Below are 19,868 nucleotides of genomic sequence, written 5' to 3' on the forward strand. Positions count from 1 at the left end.
GAGGAGCACAAGAGAGAGAGAGAGAATTGGGCTAGTTCAGTTTATTCAAGATCATTACATGCTATCAGAAGCACAGACAAAAAAAGCTATTTTGATGAATGGATAGGAAGAAGTCTGTGGCCCCGGTGGCATGAAGCAGGGTGCAACATTGACGAGCATTCAAATTTACAACCTATGCAACCTATGCAAACTGCTTATGTAAGCACAAGGCAAACCCGCTGTCACTATCGTTATAAATGCTCGTATATTAAAAAGAAAGCTCTCATTGCAGTAGTCATGGTACAATATACATTGATGAAATGCAGTGAGATAGAACATCATTGCAGAAACTGTTAGAGAAAAGAAAAGTTATTACGGAGTATAGCTTCATCTTGTGCCTCGTCCTCTCACACAATATAAGTCATGTTGAACAAATCCTAGTAACTTGACAGGCCAGGAAGATGTGGAAACTTTGTAAATTGAAATTACAGTTCTTACGCAGATTTAAACAGAGGGCCTATGTGCCCGGTGCATTCTGCACTTCACAGATATCTGTACCTTGAGAGTGTCCTTCGACTCCTCAGGTGCACTCTTCGATGCTGTGCTGTCATCAGATGGAGCACTTGGTAGTCCAGCCTCGGTGAGCCTGGGCGTGTCGAGAAGGTCTGGTCCAGCCAGATGGGCCAGGATGTCTTCGGCCAGGCTTGATGCCGTGTCTTTACTCTGTGACAAGAGCACCTGCAGGTCCTGGTCACTAAGAGGTGCCACAGGAGGTGGGGGTCGGCCCTGCCAAGCACAGTGAACAAGCAACATTGCAGTGAGTCATATCACACACGTTTGCATGACACACCTGATTCTAACGCAACAGACATGCAAAGATTTGCGAGTGACACGCAATGAGCTGCAATCGCACACATTGCGACTAGCGAAGTAGACTTAAGTTGAAGGGGAAGGCGGCTTGAAAATATGCTTTTTTTATGCGGCACTGAGCTTATGAAAAACGAAGCAACTAAACGAGCAAATCTCCTATGAGAAATGAGCAAAGCTAGACTGCTATAGTTAACTTTCACTGTGCTGCTTAAAATTGCTGCTTGTAGTGTGTCATTTTAGCGAATAGGAGAACGAAGAAGGATGCAGCGACTGAGAGCACTGACTTGCCATTAAAAATTTGCACAGCCAATTCAGTTATGAGATGTCACTGTTCACACTGTTTTTGTTGTCAGTGTCTCAATATTTTTGTACATGGATGCACACCTAGGTGAGCAGGTTGGGCAACTGTGCTCCCCGCACATATTTCTTTAGCCCAGCCAATTGGTGCACAGACAGTACTGGTGTTTTTACCTGCGGTTGCGGGAGCCGATAGGCAGTTGAGGGGGCGCCCTGACTGCCCTGCTGTGGAGGTGCGTAGCCGTTGGCCCTCTGGCCAGGGGCCATGGCATACGAGGGCCCATAGGGCCGAGGGGGTGCAGCAAAGTTACCTCCTGCTACTTGCTGCTGTTGCTGCTGCTGCTGTGCCTGCTGCTGTGCCTGCTGCCTCTGAAAAGGGCAGCGGAACACAGTTGGTCACCAACATTCACCACACACATTGCGACTCCCTCTGGTCAATTCTTAAGGCAAATCTTTCTTTGGCTCTCTCCCCCACTTCACGTGGGTGGCTGTCTGGCCAAGTAAACTGGCCCGATTCCAGAGACTGTGTAATCAGAGGTGGTGACATGTTGGGCTGATCCCAATACCAGCGCACAATGTATGTCCTCACAAAAGTTTAATTTCGTTTGCAAGAGCATGGATGCAGTGCAGCATTACAGCATCTACATGCTTCATAGCACTAACCAATCGAATTAGCAAATAAGCATCTCCAGCAGCATATCTCAGCAGATATACCGGGAAGGTATCACTTGATAAGAACCATCCCCCGAAGGTTTTTGCCCTATTCTTCTTTGGGACTACTAGACTAATATAACGTGTTATTGGGCTAGATGGTAACCATAATGAAACACTGCTGAGTACAGCCAAGGCACCACGTAGAAAATAGACAACAAAGAAGTGCGGCATTGTTGTCTGCCTTCTTAGCGGCGTTCCATTTATGCTCAACGTGTTCCATTACTAACTGCCTGACTATTCGCACCACCTGGATTGTCCATGGCTCTAAACCAGACACGATTCCACATGATACCACTGGAAAGATTGTGTCCCACTGAACGCATGCGAGTGAAGAATCCTTTGGCATCTTCTAAAGCCTCGAGTTCTGTTTGGCGTTATGCACAAAGTCCAAAACGGCTAAATGTTAACAGCTGAAAGCTATAGCTCCGTACGTAATACCAATAGCTTGGAGCTTTTTGAGTGTCAAAGCCTTTGGTGCCTACCTGCAGGAGCAGCTGTTGCCTGTGCTGCTGCATGAGCCGGTGCTGCTGCTGCAGCTGCTGCAGCAGATTGCGTTGCTGAGGGTTCAGCGTCTCCTGGTTCTGCTGCAGGTAGGCCAGCACCTGCACAACACACATTGCCACCAAAGGTCACTATCTCGCAGAATGCACCGCATTTGTACCTCAGACGAACAACACTGCAGAACGCAAGGATTTTTACGTTGTAGCTGAGAAATGTGAGAACAGACTATGTTTATAGATACGAACATGCTTTTACACACCATACTTATTCGAATATAAGGCGAGGTTTTTTTCCCAGAATCTTTAGCTTTGAAATCACTCCCGCACCTTATTGAGGCTGATAGATTCTGATACTGTGTTAATGTGGCAACAGCAGCGCCACATTTCCGGTTATCCAGAATTTAAACAGCAGCGCAAATTGTACCAACTAATTTGGCTAGTGAGGCAGCACCGTGTTTTCACATGTATAACCCGCACCGAGTAATTTGGCTGTGCAGTAATTCAGGCAATCCTTGGCAAGTCTGAATAATTGGTCAGCTACTCTATATCATCTATTGTTAGTGTGCGTACTTAAGTTCCTTTACCTTCCATTACAAGCATAGTTGCCACATTGTCGGCATGCTCACCTGCAGCTGCTGCTGGCTCAGGTAGAAGGGCGGCGGGGGGCCAGCAGGGACAGCTGCCCTGTGGTCAGGCCCCAGATCACTGGCCCCTGGAGTCATGGCCCGAGGCGAGCCCGAGGCAACCTTGAGTTTCTTGGTGCTGTTCCCGTCCACCTGGTCCGGGGGGTAGCCGGTGCGCTGTTGGGGCGCAGAGCCTGCTGGGCTCCGGTTCTGCTGATTGTTTTGCCTGCAAAGAAAAGAATGATACAACCTTGTGCACTGGACTTCCTCAAAATTAATTTTATTTGGGCAATATGCCACAACACACACTAAGGAAAGTGAGTTGGGTGAATATGATGTAGAACTGAATTGTGTACACACTGCAGCAAAGCCTTAAAGCAAAGCCAAGAAACATAGCCGCTTGCTAGCAAACATAGTCTGGCCAACCTGAAAGTCTGCACAAAATGAAACTACATAGGTGCCAGCCACATGGTGCCGAGTCCATGGCTTAAAATTTAAGTTAATCCTCCTCTGTGAGGCCAGCATTAAAGGCAAACTGCAACCAAATTCTGGACTGCCTAGTTTCAGTCAGTGTAGATATAAAGCAGCCTGCTCCGAGAAAATCTAGCAACAACAGACATTTTTGATGCCGAGAAAAAACAACATTATGACGCCATTACCACTTGCAGGAAATGATGCAGAACGTGGAACGTTTACAACCAGCATGGCTCCTCAGCATGACCTCAAAGATTCGGTGCTGCCCACGGAGTGCAGAAAATCTTGGGAGGCCATGGTCCGAGGATTGCAACATACCCGCTAATCACCCAGGTGCACACATCTGCTTAGGTGCTGTTTAAAGGCTGCCAGTAGGAAAATTAGACAATTGCCAGCCCTGCAGCTTTCTTAAGATTGGTTCAATGCTACCTATAACCATTTTAGCTGAAGGGAAAATTCGTTGAAGTTGACTTTCAAGTGAAATCGACTAGAGTGCCACCAACCTGGAGGCCATCTCCTGAGAGATTGGAATGTTCCAGGCATCCTCAATGCATGGCAGCTGCCGGGGCTTCTGCACACTCGCTGGGGGTGCAGCGCTCAGCTGTGTCTGCAGGAACTTGACTCGGCCTGCCAGGTTGCTGGAGGACGATGAGCTTCCGTGCATGGCGTTGAGGTAGCACTTGAGGGCATCCTGTGGTTGGCTGCAGTTCTCGTACAGCACACCCAGGTTTGTCCAGGCGGGGCTGTGTGCCTTGTCCAACTGCACGGCGCAAATGTACGCCTGCAGGGCGTCCATCGGCTGGCTCTGCTGCTGGTAGAGCACTCTGCGCAAGATGAGCACGTGCGACAGGGGTCACACACTGGCTGCGACATCCTTTTGTACAAAACCGAGCGTAGCAGGGTGTCACATGGGCACTGGATGTGATCACACGCAATCATGCTGAGTGCAACCATGAACTTCATAAATAATATCCTTGAGAATGCAACACACCGACAGAGCAGGATTTTACAAGGTTTCAATGGCAGAAAGAAGGCAGGAAGTTCAGGAAGTAAGCACAAAGGCAGCACAAGACTCTGCTTGCTTGTTTGATTGATTGATAGATTGGTTGATTAATTGACTGACTAATTAATTGGGCTTGATGTTACAAAGCAAGCAAGGGCAAATTAGTAATGGTGCATCTTGATGGTGTTCACAGTGCACGCATACTTAAAAAAGGACAGGCAGAGTGAAAGAGTGCTCTTTCACTCTGCCTCTTTCACTCTGCCTGTCCCGTTTACGAAAATGTGTGGGCTGGAACACCATTAGGATTTTCCAAAGCAACATTGGTTCTTATGAGAGATGCCACAGTGGAGAGCTCTGGATTAATTTTGGCCACATAGGGTTCTTTGACCCTTTGGGTGCAGAGTGTTCTTACGAAGTGCAACAAGTTAAATTTCTGCCGAAATAATGCATTAGCTGGCTTTAAACTCAAATTCGAATGCTACTTATTGGTGATATGTTGCTGGACATTTTACAAATTTAATCTTAAAATTTCAAACAACAGTTAAACATGCTAATTGAAGATTTTAGAGTGTTCCCCAAGCAAGATGGTCCTTTGTTATTGTCGCTTGAAGAGACCTCATAATAAAGTCCTCTGAATCAGCGTTCATAAGAAGTTTTTAAATTTCTGCAAGGTTAAAAACATGTGCAAGCTTTTTATGCCGATCCAGAAAAATGAAAGATGCCTGCAACACCGACAGTTAATAAGCTTTCTAGCACCATCTGTCGTATAAAAACAAGATAAAATTTCGGTATGACAACTGTATAGTTGATGGTGGTACAAGTCTAAGGATGCTCAATGTTCACAAATTACCTGGTGCATGGCCTGGGGTGTGCATCGGCGGCCAGACGAGTATACTAAGGCACAGCACTTACAGGGTTAAAGCGCACCTAAATGTACAGGAGTGTTTCTACATTTTGCCCCAATAAAATGCAACCACATCGGCCAGGAATCGAACCCACAACCTCGTGGTCAGTACAGGTTGCCATAGCCACTGAGTCACCTCAGCGGGGCAAATTCTGATTGCCCCATCAAATAGATAGTCAAGAGAGAGAAAGGTGATAATGGAGCCTACGTTGTTATTTCCCAAAAGAAAGACAAGCCATGAAACATACCCTATGGAGCACCAGGTGTCTGCGTTGGCCTCTGCCTTGTCCACCGAGTTGCGGTAAGAGATGAAAGCATCGTGCACCTTGCCAATACTAGCGAAGCAGCGTCCTAGAAAGTACAGTGACTGGCCACTTGTCGGGTCAGCCTCAATGGATTTCTGGAGGCAGTGCAGGGCGTATGCTTGACGTTGTGGTTTTTCCCCCAGGACCTCTAGAGTGTGGTGCATCCAACCTACAGAGACCCAGTCGGAGAGAGGCACCGTGGCATTACCGCTGCACTCGTGCCTACACAAATACAGCTTCCCCTGCTTCTACACAAGGAAAGCAGACTGAAATGCCACCCAGTTCATCAAGCCTACAACAGCATGTGCAGTATGACCTATCCTTAAAGGGATGACCTGAATGTATCAACATCACTGCCATTACCAACAGCAGCTTTAAAACTGCCATAGAAGATGCTTTTTGTTAAGTAATGTATTTTCTGCCCACTACTGTATGTATCTAGCCACTCCTTTCTTTAATGTCCGTGGGTCTTGAAATTGTTTCTAGTAAACAAACCAACAAGCTTTGTAGGAAAAATGTACCTGATGTAGCACTTTAGGTCGACCTATAATAGTAAAAATTACTGCCAAGGTCAGCGTGTCAAAATTGAGCTGTAAACATTCCCGAAACACTAAACCGGTGTTGTTCCCTTTAACAGCGGACCATACTGTAATGCGACCTTGCAACCCGATTTTCATACGCATTGTCAGAATTATTCTCAAGCTGATGCTAAGCTCCAATCCTGCAGGTTTGTGTAGCTTATTGACAGAGGCTTCGCCCTAATCACAAGAACAGAATTACAGAAAGTGGCTCCACCTTCTACAAATAGTATGTTCAAATCAACTGGTCATTTATCATTTTGACCGAAATGCAAGTGATTCACTGTACTGATTGACTGATGCACTTAGTCCTTAATTTCAGGTCATGGAAGCAGGCGTGGCATGGCTTATGAAGGTTCCATATTGCACTTAAATAACTATCTTTGGCAACAGCCAATGCGTATGTTAAACTGCATGCCTGGGCTGACCTGATGTTGATGACCAACAAATTGCTCTACCTTACAGTCGAGCTGCCATTAGACACTGGTGACAAAGACTCATCAAGAGCATGGCACTTTTGGCAAACAAACAAAGACAGAGCCTCGGCAAACGACTGTAAGATACAGATGAGCCCACATAACATAATGCAGAAGAGCTGCCTAATGTTTAGAACCTAATAGCTCACTTAAGCTACAAAGTGTTCTGAACCAAGCGATGAACTGACAGTCCATCGCTATTCAGTACTGTCTCGGCAAACACAATGATACTGACTGTACATACCCAGCTGCCTTAAAGTTTCAGCCCGCACGGTGCGACTGATGTCCTTTACAGCAAGGAGCTGCTCATAAGCTTCCTTTGCTTGCTTGTATTTTCCCTGGGAAAGACATGTATTGCACTCATCAACACAACTGACCCACAGGGCTGAGGGAAAGCTGAGAGCTGCTATTCAAAAACATAGAAACCGTGAAATCGTTTTAATCACTGAAATTGTTCCGATGGGGTTTGTTGCATGTTAATTAAAGAAAAATTTTAAATCAACCGACTGTTGGGAAAAAAAAAAAAATGTTGATATCAGTTTTCAATTTTGCACAAACACTGCCAAAAATGTAACTTTAGAAAATGAAGCACCAAGCGCATACCTCTAAACGCAAAATGAAAGTGGACAACACAGCACTGCAAACTGCAGCAGTTAGAATGTGCAGAGCAGACGAAACTGATATATCATACGCCACTTTGAAATATACCACTAAATTGCGAACAGAACTCCAGGAAACCAAATGTAAGCAATGTAACAATTTCATGATCACTAAATATATCAACCTAAGACATCCTTATAGTTGCAGTTTACAGAATGGCAACATCTGTTGGTAGCACTGAATGGCAGGGCTGTCAATTTTGTACTTCAGTTCCACTTTTTTTTTTAGTTGCTTCAGCAGTTTTTGTGAGAAATTTAGAGTGCTAAATAGAATTTTTCTTCTAGCAGCTTCTAAAATAGCTCTCTCTCATAAATAAACACATTTATGCGAAATCAGTTTAGCATCTGCTCGAGGAGAGGATTTCCACGTTCCATGTACCTTTGAATATGGATATCGTAGTTATCAAGCTAAAGCTTCCTCGTAAGGTAAATCGGTGCAAAATGAGCATAAAGGGCGAAACAAAAGAGGAACAGGTGCAAACTTAAGATGTGTATCAGTATAGCTGCATGTTTTGCAAGACACTGGATTGTTTTTGCAATCAAGTTAGCTAAAGTTTAACAGTGTGACTGTCTGTGAGCCATAAACCCAAGGTTAGTCGGAAAGTATGATACTTAAAAGTATAATACTTGAAAGTGTGATACCTTCAGGTTAAGAGGGTTTAAAGATGTGTGCATGTCCTTCTGTGGCTTTGTTAAATTAAATGTTTCATGACAGCAAATGACTTGGAGCGTTAATAATGACATTACAGCTTCCACCAGCCTGTCTATAGAATACCACATGCATTCGAGCACTGTGCACTTGGTTTAGAAATTAACACTGGATAGAGCACCAGCATCTGCTAAAATTGCACAGTACATTCAAGGTATTCATGTGAGGGTATCGCCAATCACAAAGGCGTGTGCTACTGTAGTACGCTTTAAACAATACTGTGATCACATTATGAACTAAAAAAGAATTATAAGATATCATGAAAATAAATAGCAGATCTATATATATATACATCAATTCCTTGAAAATCCACACTAACAATAGAACAATATTATGGCATAAGTAATTCATAAATTAAGCTTACCTGGACTTCCAGAACGTGAGCAATGTGAAAGCGCACTGAAACAAACCCAAGCAGATAAGAATTACAAACGTGGTGCAACAAAGAAGTGCTTTTTTATCTGAAAGCTAGAATTTCATAGACATTTATGCCGGTAAGCTTTCTGACAACTTTGCAACACTTAGGAGGCGCCAACGACAATAAAATAAATATCCAGCTTCCTTCAAGTTAGAACTGCAAATGTCTCTCATCAATAGACTGAAATTGCAAGCTATGAAAACAAGGAACCTGTTTGCAGTGAACTTGTGCTCTAAAAGAACCAAAATGGTGCTTAATAGATGAAAGGCATGTTTCCTTGTTTAACAGTCAGCCTATTCTTTGTGGTTTGATATACTCAACTGAAACTTAGGCAGTCATATTCCATAAGGCAATGAGTACCAGCACATGTTGAAATGCTTCTTTTGACATTAGTGAGCTACAAAGTGAACTTTTGTTCACATCAGTCCCTTTTCATGTATGTGCATGCCAAAACTTTTGCATGACAAGTCATGAAAGTCATAGAATAAGACTATGCACAACTTCACGAAACCTTGAAGGGTTTCTATACATGATCAAACAGATAGATTGCAGAGACCACCATGCTTACCTTCAGGTTTTGTAAATGTGCTCTGCCTCGAGTCACTCTGTGCTAACTGAAAATGCTGCAAGGCAAATGGAGAGAGAAGGTCATATGAAAGCTGCCCATCTGCAATTGCATGAACATTTTCACACATGAACTGAATCCTGAGCGACACTTTGTTGTGCTGATGGTTTCAAAGCTTGGACTTGTTCCGACATACCAAGGCTATAGTTGAGCTGATATGGATGTCATGCTGGAAGGCTGTTAAACAATCAATTGCAACTCTCCGGAGTTCTCTAATGGACAATGAAACTTCAGCACATGGGTGCTTTTGCATTCCACCTAGATTATCAGAATGAAGCTTGACAAAAATCCACAGACAAGGTAAAGCTGTCAAGTTCTCTTTTACATGTAAATGTGATCAAGCTACACCACAAGCCAAAATTTGCAAGGACTAAAAGCAGATGATGTGCAAATAGTTTTGTTCAAAGCAATTCCGGGTAACAGTGTATGTACAACACCGTTGTAGGCACACATTTGTAACAGCTGTGCAACTGACGGCCACAAAAGAGAGAGAGGGAGAAAAAAAAAACGGTAGCACAAGGACATACCTTGAGAGCAGACTCATAGTCGGCGATGACTTTGAACATCAACCCAAGACGCAGGTGGATTTCATTGGACCGTGAGAAGCCGGGGTCGATGTAAAGCACTTGGCGGAAAGCTTTGATAGACCTGCACAGAGTAAGAATGAGGCATAGAAAGATTAGAATTCCATTTAGAATCTAAAACATGGAAGTTTCAGAGATAATTTTATAGCAATATATGTATACAAATTTCAGCCACGTGAGGAACAAATGGCAAGATGACTCAACAATATGGCACAACTTCAGTGAGATCTCGGACAGCTCAGGTCCCCAATCCCAGCATGACTCTGAGCAACAGTCAGCCAAACTTGAGGCATTGCTGACCTCAGCTACTAACAGCCTCAACCTCAGAATATGAAAAAGCACACTGCGCTGGTATGTGTTTGCTCTTCCGACTGCTTTATATGAGCACTAGCTCTCTACAGTATCCCCCAGTCGAAGGATATGAAGGCAACAAGTTCCTCAAATCTCATTGCAGATGGGAGAAGGTCAGCCTGATGTTTGGAAGCTGCAGTGAAGCATCCTAGACCCTTTAAAATGCTCACTGGTGACACAGCGATAGAAGCCCAGCAATGCAGCAGTGCTAACACAGAAATGCTACATAAATTATTTGTTTTGGGGACAAAGAATAAAAGCAATATCACAGAACGGGCCTTAATTCAAGTAGAAAAATACCTACGCGCAGGTTTTCCATTAAAAATACAAAAGAACTAAAAATGCAATAAACCTCCGAGACAGCACTGAACACTGCTGCGAAAAGCACGACAGTGTTGAAAAGCCGACGGAAGAAGGAAAACGAAAAAAAAAAAAAGAACGAATGAATGAAGCAATGAGCTGGCCAGCGATTGGCAGTGAAATGCATGACCTGAAACACCTGGCGCTTCGCGGGGGGTATAAAATTATTAAATTGTGCGACCGGTCACGCGCACACACCGGGTCAGCGATAAATTTCCGGTCTCTATAAACAAAGCGCGCCTCCTATCTACTACGATCACCGGATGGCGCACGCAGTCGCGCTTCGCCACAGAGCCTCCCTGCTAGCGGGTGAACGCAGGAATCCAGGGGCGACCGGTCGGCACAGCTTCGACGCCCCTCCGTTCAACACACACTCACACAGAGAGCACGGTCGCGCGGTTGTGCGTGTATCCCCCGAGGTGGAATGAATGGTCAGCTTCTTCATCTACTTCGAACAGCGCGGCCAGCAGGGCACGTGATCGCGACATGCAAATTCCTCCGGCGCTTTGCCTGACCGACGAACGTGGCACGTCGCAAATAACGCCGTAAACTAAAGAGAAACATAACAGCAAGGAGGTTAGCCAAGCACACATCCGGCTGGCTACCTTACACGCCGGAAACTACTTTGTTCCTCGTTCTGGCGGGCGAACTCGCGAGTGTGTGTAGTGTGTGACAGCTAGAAACACAGAACTCGCCGACCTAAGAAGACTTAGGTCGGCGACGCGAAGTTAGGAGAAAAGAAGACGTTGTTGTCGTGCTTCATATGCGCCACAAGCTTCTTCGAAGCACCCCTTGACCTTAAACGCAGCCGTGACCGCCGAAAATCACCGCGCTGCTCGCACGCCCGAGCAAGACGAGCGCGGACAACTTCATTGGCCGCAGACTCCGAGAGGAGGTATTCGCGGGAGACGGAGGCCCATCGACTTTCTATTCTCGCCAAGCGGCGCAAACACCCATTCAGATTAAGTCCAGAAGCGACTTGCATAGAACCGCACTCGACGATTTCATCTGATTCTCAGAGACCGCTACTTGTACTTGCTACCGTACGGGCGTCCTGAAATGTGGCCTACCCAGCTTGCGCGTTTCCCTGACGACGCATCTCCAGAGTCCCACCTGCTGCCGCAGCGATGAAGCAGTACGAGTTCAGCGTATACGCCACTTTTCTGCAATTTGTGTAACAGCCCAAGATGGCGGCGCCCACGAATCCAATATAAAATCGTCTATAACGCGAGTCTCATTCTTAAAAGGGTCCCTGAAAGACTGTTTGTCGTACCCATGGGTACCGCTTTGACAGCGAATATCTCAGATGGAATGCTTTCTCACAAAAAAGGATTTAGTTGTAGCATTCGTTGTCACCCTTCACCCGCCTCCCTGCGCAGTCACAAAGGTTCCACAACGCCCTTTTCGCAAGAAACTCTCTATTCAACTCATGGAGGAAAGATCTCCTCCCTCCAAGATTCCACTCCTCATTTGCTCCCACGCGTGCGCGTTAATGAACGTATACAGAAACAGCTGTAGCAAACGATTCGAATTTTAGGGCGGAGTGCGCGATTTGTTTATTGAAACGTCTAGATTGCATTCGTGCTTTTCTTTACACGTATATATACATATACTGTTCAACATAAACTTAACGGAGCGGCATGATTAGATTATTCCTGACGACATCACGTGGGAAGCAAATTCCAGCCTTCGCCCAGTGACGCCACTCCCCATTCTACGTAGAATGGACAGAGGCGGCTGAAAAAGCAGGGAGTGTGCCCCTGCGATGTGTACCGATGCATATGTTTGAAACTCAATAATAATAAATTCCACGGTTTACACCGAGCACCCGAATTGGCCCCTTGATGATCACAAGGGCTAGGTGCATTTGGACAAAGTCGTCAAAATCATTTCAGAATCCCTTTAACAAGGCAGGCATTTTTTGTGTCCCTACCCCACAGTTCGGAAGGACTGTTCTAGCAAATACACGACGGCCAACATATCAAGGCTTTTCGCCTCCCTCCTCGAGCCAAGCACCGTCGGTACCCAGAGTGCGGCATTCATTCGTCCCGCGGTTGGCACACAGAGCCCACACAAAGGCTTGCCCCCCTTTTAAAGACACGCGTCGCGTTAGTATCGCGAGGTCGCGCGTTGCCCCGTCAGTCGGCTCGCATTCCGCGAGTCAAGCCTGCGTTGGGGCCCCGCCACAAGGGTCTCCGGCCTTCCTCCACAGTCCCAGCCCAGATTTCCAGAACACCAGGAAAAGCCTCTTGCCCCTTGGTCTCGCAGTAAAGTCCGTGACCAAGCCTCGCTGCGAAGTCGCAGAGAAACCCGCAGTCGCATACACGGCGCCGTTGGCCAGGGCAGCCCCAGCTTCGCCTGAGGACACAGTTATCCAAAAATCTGCCCGCTCCGGAGGTCAACAGCCCCGCGAGTGGAAACAAGCCGAGAACTCGTAATTGCCGAAAGGGGGAAGGGGGGTTAAACGACACGGCGCGCCCCGTTCCCGAACGCCGTTCAGCTGCGCGCGCGCACTTAAAGAGAGTCCCGCAATGTTACGGACGGCAAAGCCAGGTGGATCGCTCCGAGTCCGCTTAATAGTACACGTATGCTAAACGTTGCTCGGAGTGGGAGGAATGGCTGGGCTCGAATAAACGGCAACTATACAGAAGCGGAGGCCCGGGCCCCGGCCGCCGGACGAAACAGATGTCCGATCGCAGGAGGGGAAGAAGGGTGGGCAAGAAGAACACCCTCTCTCAGAGACTCGCAGCGGAAATCCATCATCGTCCTTCCTCCCCGACCCTCGTTGAAGCAGAGCAATGGTGAGCGCGCAGTCGTAACACGCAACTCCTCTATATAATACATCCCTCGTCTTCCGGTCCACGGGAACGGAGAACCGCGAGAAAAGAAATACAATAATAATAAGCGAGGCAAGGGAGGCGATGTTTCTCATGCCGGCCACGTCGTCTCCCCCTCTCTTCCTCCAGATGGCAGAGCGCACCACACAACACCAGCTGCTGTTCTTCATGCACGCCGGCACTGAGAGAAAGTTTGGGGGACGACGCGCAGGAAGGAGACCCTTTAAATGCACCTCACGCACAGACTTCTTTCAATTTTTCCTTGTTTTACTTACTCATCCACCGAGAGGGTTTGTAATTTCGCGTACACCGCCCATGAACTGCATATGTAAGTAACATCTGGAATCGATTTTACGGCGCCGCTCCCCGAGCGCTACACGCAAAAACGCACTCGACTTTCTCTGAATGGTTTCCAGCGCCAATTGTGTGCAGCGCCACCTGTATTCGGCCAGCCAAAGGAATCGGGTCTTCTTTTAAAAGCGCCACCAGGCTTTAATACCCGAGAGTGGTATAGACACTATAAGTAATTCGTGGCGATGTAGACGGCGCACGCGTAATAGTGAAGCTCGCTGAAGGACCATTCGTCCAATAGTGAGAAGGCTCAAACCGGACAACGTCGCTCAGAAGACTCGGACGGTACTTGACTAAGGTACCTCGATAGCCTCCCTTAATGGTACCCGATGGCCCCAGAGATAAGCATCCACGCCTCGACGACGCAACAGGGCTTGCAATGTTTCTGCTCTATCCAAAGGCACAATCGCGCACGCTACGACGACGGGTTGCAATTTAAAGCAGCACGAAAGTGGCTCGAAAGCACGCTGCGCGTCAGAACGATTAAAATCAGAACCAATCTTTATTATCCCAAGATTTGGAAGGCACCCCGGACAAAGCAAATAAAAAATAAAAACTACAGTAAGTAACTTGGCCGGTCTGGGGCGGGTACCCCGCCATGTTTATATCTGACAAAGGGGAGCGGATGTCACAGTGTCTGTCGAATGTTTCGAAGACACTGCGCGGACAGCTGATGTAGCCACACGATCTCAACTCTTATAACGCCAGTCCTTTCTTAGATAGGGTAGACTTCACCCCCCCCCTTTTTTTTTATTTCTCACATTACACGCATTACTTTCCCAACTTCAGGCTTTCGATATCATTTTGAAGAAGACTTGAGAACGCGCCGAGAGACCCAGAACGTTTCACAGGAACTGTCAACGAACTCTGATGCACTTCTGACGCTCCGCCGAAGCTCCTGATAATGTGGAGAACGGGTCTGCTCAAGATACCGGTCTTTGGCGTATCGAATGTTCCACAGAGGTATCCAGCATGGGACCCAACGTCAGCTCCAGCACACGCGTATATTGACGAAGATTGTATACTTGCGGTATGTGAGACGACTGTGAACAGGTGGTCGTGTATGGCAGAGAGATAATTATCTGATTTTGTCGAGGAGAAAAAACGATGTAGAACCTATTATACCGATCACAAAAGGACAACGTCCCGCGTTGGACCCACAACTAATGTTCAGTCGGCCATTCACCAAACGATGCAAACACGATCTTCAGCCATTCGCCCCAGCCACTGGTAAGCTTGCCACCCAGCTTGATGCGTACCAACAGCAAGTGAATCGACGCCTCATACATGACCATCGCGACGAGCTTAGACTGTTTTACCGTGCCTTAAGAAAAAAAAAAAAGGGGGGGGGGGGGGGGAAGCGAACTGCGCAACATTGATTCGACGTAGCAAACTGCTGCGACTGGTGAGAAGCGGACAATTTTAAAGCAAGTTGCGACTGAAACTTGCTTGCTGCACTTTTACTCACTTTGGTTACCAATATACGCGAGGCAATTAAAATGCTCCATACGACGTTCCTGTCTTTCCAACCACGACTCTTCAGTGTGTGTGTGTGTGTCGCGCCGAACCGGCCAGACACAATACAAACTCATATCCGCCCTCCTGCCATCCTCTCCGAGCACAAACGAACCGTGAAAGCTCTAACTAACGGTACCGCGCTGTGAAACAGTTTATGCGGGGACGGCGGACACCGCGCGTTCCCTTTCCGGATCGGGACGAACCACGGCTTCCGACACGAACAGCGGTACGCGTACTAGACATCGGCTATAAGGGCCGCACTCCCGGCATCGCCCAACCCTATTTTCATCCGATTTGGCGCATAATGCGTGGCACAGCAGGGTGTGCGCGTCTCTTCGTTCAAGCAGCGCTTTAAAGGCGGTGCAAAGCGCGCAGAAAAGGGAGAGGGTGAAGGTGCTCTACCAACGCCACCTAGATGGCTCTACCCGATCTCACGCCGCCTCTCTCCTATCCTGGAGGACGTAATAAAAAGCCATAGCTCGCGTTTCGCGAGGACTCCGGGCAAACATAATCGCGTTGTCTAGCCTGTGACGTACACCATGCGCGACGAACTCGATGAGATAATAATGAAAAAGACACAAACTGAGGGGGGGAGGCCGGAAGAGGAAGCCTTTCGTGGGCACTCAGGCCTATACGAGGAAGACCGCGCGCCCCCCCCCCCTTCTCTCCGCCCCGGACGGAGGCAGTGAGTCACGGCGAGGGTCGCGATGCGGGCCGCTGTGTGACAAAAGCGGGTCGAGTTGAGTGCAATACTATTCTCTCGAGGGGAAGAAAAAAAAAAGGATTGATGAATAATGACGCCAACTGCTGCTTCGGGACAGAGAAGTGCGCGTCTTCTCAGCCCTGTGATGTATTACCATGTCTGGAACAATACTACTACTACTACTACTACTACTACTACTACTACTACTACTACTACTACTACTACTACTACTACATGTTGCCCGGAGCTATAGTCTGTGATCTGTGAGGTAAAAGTATAACAGAGGTTAGAAGAGCATGCCGTATTCGCCACCACAAGAATAATATCGCGGCTACGCGGCCAATGCGTCCTGCTGCCGGTGAAGAAGGATTCGGGTTCGATTCCCTGCGGCGACCACATTTTGGCGGCGGCAGCTGCCCTTTATATTTGCAGATGCTTGTGCGCACGTTGGACAACGCCAAGCGCAATAACGAAGCGACAATAGAGCAGGGCCCCTCCGCTACGTATACAGCGACCCTTAATTGTGGGCCAGATGTCGCTTAGTGCATTCCGAGATCAGGCTACGCGTGTAGAAAGCGCGCCAGCCGATCTCGGAGGCCGTTCATAACCCGCCTAAACGCCGAGTCGGCGGAAACACGTGAACGAAAAGCACGATCGCGTGACATTGGTGCTCACGCGCTTCGCGGTCACACGAGATGCACGTCCACAATTACAATTTACGTAACTGTACGTGTGCAAGTTATACGCTCATAATACGTATACGCCGTGCACGCAATTACGTCCGCGTTGGTCGACCACAGGAACAATGAGGACAGATGTGCAACGACCGAGGAGACCGTCGTTATACTCGCGGCGTCGTCCACGGCGTTTCTTTTCCTTTGGTTTTCCCACGGTCTCCAGAGATAAATAAACAGTCCCGATTGCGTCTCCGAAAACGTGTCTACGCTTATAAGAACAGCCTCTTAACAACGACACACGTAAGCAAACAACCCTGCGAAATAATGGTATAACATACGAACACGCATTGGGATCAAGTTCTCGGCACGCTATACTGACTGACGAGTTTACTGTGGACGAACAGCGGGACTGTGCAAACAGCCTTCGCCCTAAACACCCGGCGAGGTGAAGCCAAACATTTAACCCGTTTACATTGAACTTTTGAGCCGTTATTAGGCTGAATCTGTCCTACAGTGCTCTAATTAAAAATATAACCATGTGTTGAATTATTGAGTCCCACTATACGCAGGCGCAGTTACGTTTTTTTTTTTTTTTTTCCTTTCTTACAAGTTACTTCTCATAACTGCGCGTAACTGCGGCAGGCGTAACTCAGATCTATACCGTCGCGTGCAAAAGTAACAGACTTGCCCCAGCATTATGCAAACTACGATTAGGCATCGCTTGGTGTGAAAGTTACCGTTTCTTCTCACATGCCTGAAGAACACTTTCAAGTACATAAACAATGACGACTTCTTGCAGTAGCTGCGTTCGCAACAAGAAATAGTTTGGTGTTTTTTTTTTTGTTTTTTTTTTGCCAGGAATTTCCGGAAACTTATTCTTTACGGCTCAGTAAATTTTCATTTAGTAGGATGCCCTATCGTGTACTGTTTCAGTAGGGCGTCCGCAGCCATGGCCTCGTGGATGAGCGTCCGCCTCGGCTGCAGGAGCTCCCCATTAGAAAAACCGGTATTACTGCGTTATACGGCTGCTCATACGTTCTTTTAGATAATCTTGCTTTTCGGTATTTCTTCCAAGGTTTTCATTAGCAGCTCGTTGCGGCAGACTCGGGCGCAGGCTCCCGTGACCATGCGTGACCGCGAGACTTGAGTATACGAAACGCGCAGAGTGATACACTTCGATGACCGAACACCACGCGTAGCCTCCCGCAGCGTTGCACATTAAGTATGAAACGGAGTGTATCCTACGAGGAAGACCCGCGGCAAGTACCGCAATCTGCCGGCAAGAGACAACCAAGAACCACGAACGGGAGCTTGAATACAAATGAACAAAAAGACGTAATGTCTGCGCAACGCATACCGCAGAACAATGCAGGAACGTTTAAGAGGGTCTACAGACAAAGCGACATTTCAGGCATCATCCATTGTTATCTTTTTTTTTTTTTTTCTCCCGTTAAAGAGTTAAGACACAAGCGGCCTGCAAGCCGCAGGTGAACTTTGAACGGCCTCGACGACTCAAGTTTCAGGTCAAAGCTGCGCTTACAGTCTTAGCAAAGAGACGCAAGTGCAAGATAATACGTGCGTCGGCCGACCAATGAACCTGCAGGGATAAACCGTCATCGCAGTGAAACGATAGCACCAAGGGTAGTTCACGATCGACGAACACCGCGCTCACTTCCGCGATGACGGCATACCTGAACGTAGTCCATGCGATACGCACCGCAATACAGGGCCGCCAGTTCACCGGAATCCAGGTAATCGTCGGGCACATCAGTGCATCGTGATAACGTATCGAGGTTATTCCGAGAAGGCCGCGTCCCACAATCGCGCACCACTCGTTCTTCGTTCACAATATATGGATAAGGTATCATTCAAACTGCTATCACCGAAAAGGCACGGGATCGCAAACGACAGCGCTGCGCGCCCTATGTAACGACGTTTCACTTGCGCCTAAAGCAAGCGTACACACACCATAAGCATCGTGAAGATAAGTTGGTGCCTCAAAAAAAAGGCAATATCGAGCAAGTGCAACATGCCGAACGTTTCAGGTTGCGACATGGCGACCCATTCCGGTTGTACGGGTTCATTACTGCGAGTTGACGCATTCTCGATCACATGACAACACCACATAGTTTGATGCCATCTGCGTCAACAGTGACGCAAGTGTAAGATAAAACGTGCGTCGGCCGACCAATGAAACTGCGGGAATAAAACGTCATCGTAGTGAAACGATAGCACAAAGGTTGGTAGAACACCGCGCTCACTTCCTGCTTGAACGCTAAGACAGTTGCCGAATACGACTGCTATATGTCTTGGGTCACGCAGGTGCGCACGTACGTACACACAGGCGTGCTTATCAAACAGGCGATAATAAGCATTGCGCTAAGGTCGGTCAGCCTTCCGGGAAACAAGAAGATAACATTGCTCAGAAATGATTAGATGCGTGTGGAGGAGCCTTCCTGGTATTCCTAAAGGGTGCGCTACTGTGACCTGCGAAGCCGACTTACTGTGCGCCATCCCAGTATATTGGAACGTGACGCACGGACAGGAAACGGTATCTCTTGTGTGAGCGACAAACCAGCGTACGGTACGGGTTTCTTTCTAGACGCAATAAACTACTCACAGTGGAACCTGCAAGTCATGAAAATTGCATCGGCGGTACTGGGTGCGATGGAAACTTGCCATAACCTCTGTGTGTGTATGTGTTGTTGTTTTTTTTTTTTTTTTTTTTTTCGATAAGTCAGAGCACGGCTGTGCACGCACGGTGAAAATGGGCGAGATCGGAAAGCGTACACCAACACCGGCACGCGGTCACATCACTCCGGAGAACCAAACCTACCTATACACATGGTGGTACATGCATCCCCTAAGCAGTATAGTAGTAGTAGTAGTAGTAGTAGTAGTAGTAGTAGTAGTAGTAGTAGTAGTAGTAGTAGTAGTAGTAGTAATCAGCCTATATTTATGTCCACTGGAAGCCGAAGGCCTCTCCCGGCGATCTCCAATTACCCCTGTCTTGCGCTAGCTGATTCCAACTTGCGCCTGCAATTTTCCTAACTTCATCATCCCACCTATAGTTTTCTGCCGTCCTCGACTACCCCCCCCCCCCCCCCTTCTCTTGGTACACACTCTGTAACTCTAATGGTCCACCGGTCATTCATCCTACGCATTGCATGGCCTTCTCAGCTCTATTTCTTCCTCTTAATGTCAACTAGAATATCGGCTATCCCCGTTTGCTCTCTGATCCACCCCGCTCTCTTCCTGTTTCTTAACGTTCGGCCTAACATTTTTCGTTCCATCGCTCTTTGTGCGGTCTTTTAACTCTGCGCTCTTTGTGCGGTCTCGAGATTCTTTGTTAC

General features: G+C 47.4%; 1 protein-coding gene across 4 annotated transcripts in view; it reads right to left on the reverse strand.

Annotated features, from left to right (window-relative positions):
- The window catches only part of LOC119442022 (lysine-specific demethylase 6A), a 120,412-nt gene that overhangs the window by 12,299 nt on the left and 88,245 nt on the right, over positions 1-19,868 (reverse strand). For all 4 annotated transcript variants that reach the window (XM_037706734.2, XM_037706737.2, XM_037706736.2 and 1 more), the window contains 10 exons: positions 9,662-9,782; positions 9,078-9,132; positions 8,456-8,490; positions 6,968-7,061; positions 5,613-5,838; positions 3,961-4,281; positions 2,987-3,209; positions 2,343-2,462; positions 1,321-1,515; positions 538-765 (listed from right to left, as the gene is read on the reverse strand). In XM_037706734.2, the coding sequence (XP_037562662.1) occupies positions 538-765; positions 1,321-1,515; positions 2,343-2,462; positions 2,987-3,209; positions 3,961-4,281; positions 5,613-5,838; positions 6,968-7,061; positions 8,456-8,490; positions 9,078-9,132; positions 9,662-9,782 (1,618 nt within the window). The remainder of the gene's footprint in view (positions 1-537; positions 766-1,320; positions 1,516-2,342; positions 2,463-2,986; positions 3,210-3,960; positions 4,282-5,612; positions 5,839-6,967; positions 7,062-8,455; positions 8,491-9,077; positions 9,133-9,661; positions 9,783-19,868) is intronic.

Source organism: Dermacentor silvarum, chromosome 2, assembly GCF_013339745.2.
Source record: "Dermacentor silvarum isolate Dsil-2018 chromosome 2, BIME_Dsil_1.4, whole genome shotgun sequence".
NCBI lineage: Eukaryota > Metazoa > Arthropoda > Arachnida > Ixodida > Ixodidae > Dermacentor > Dermacentor silvarum.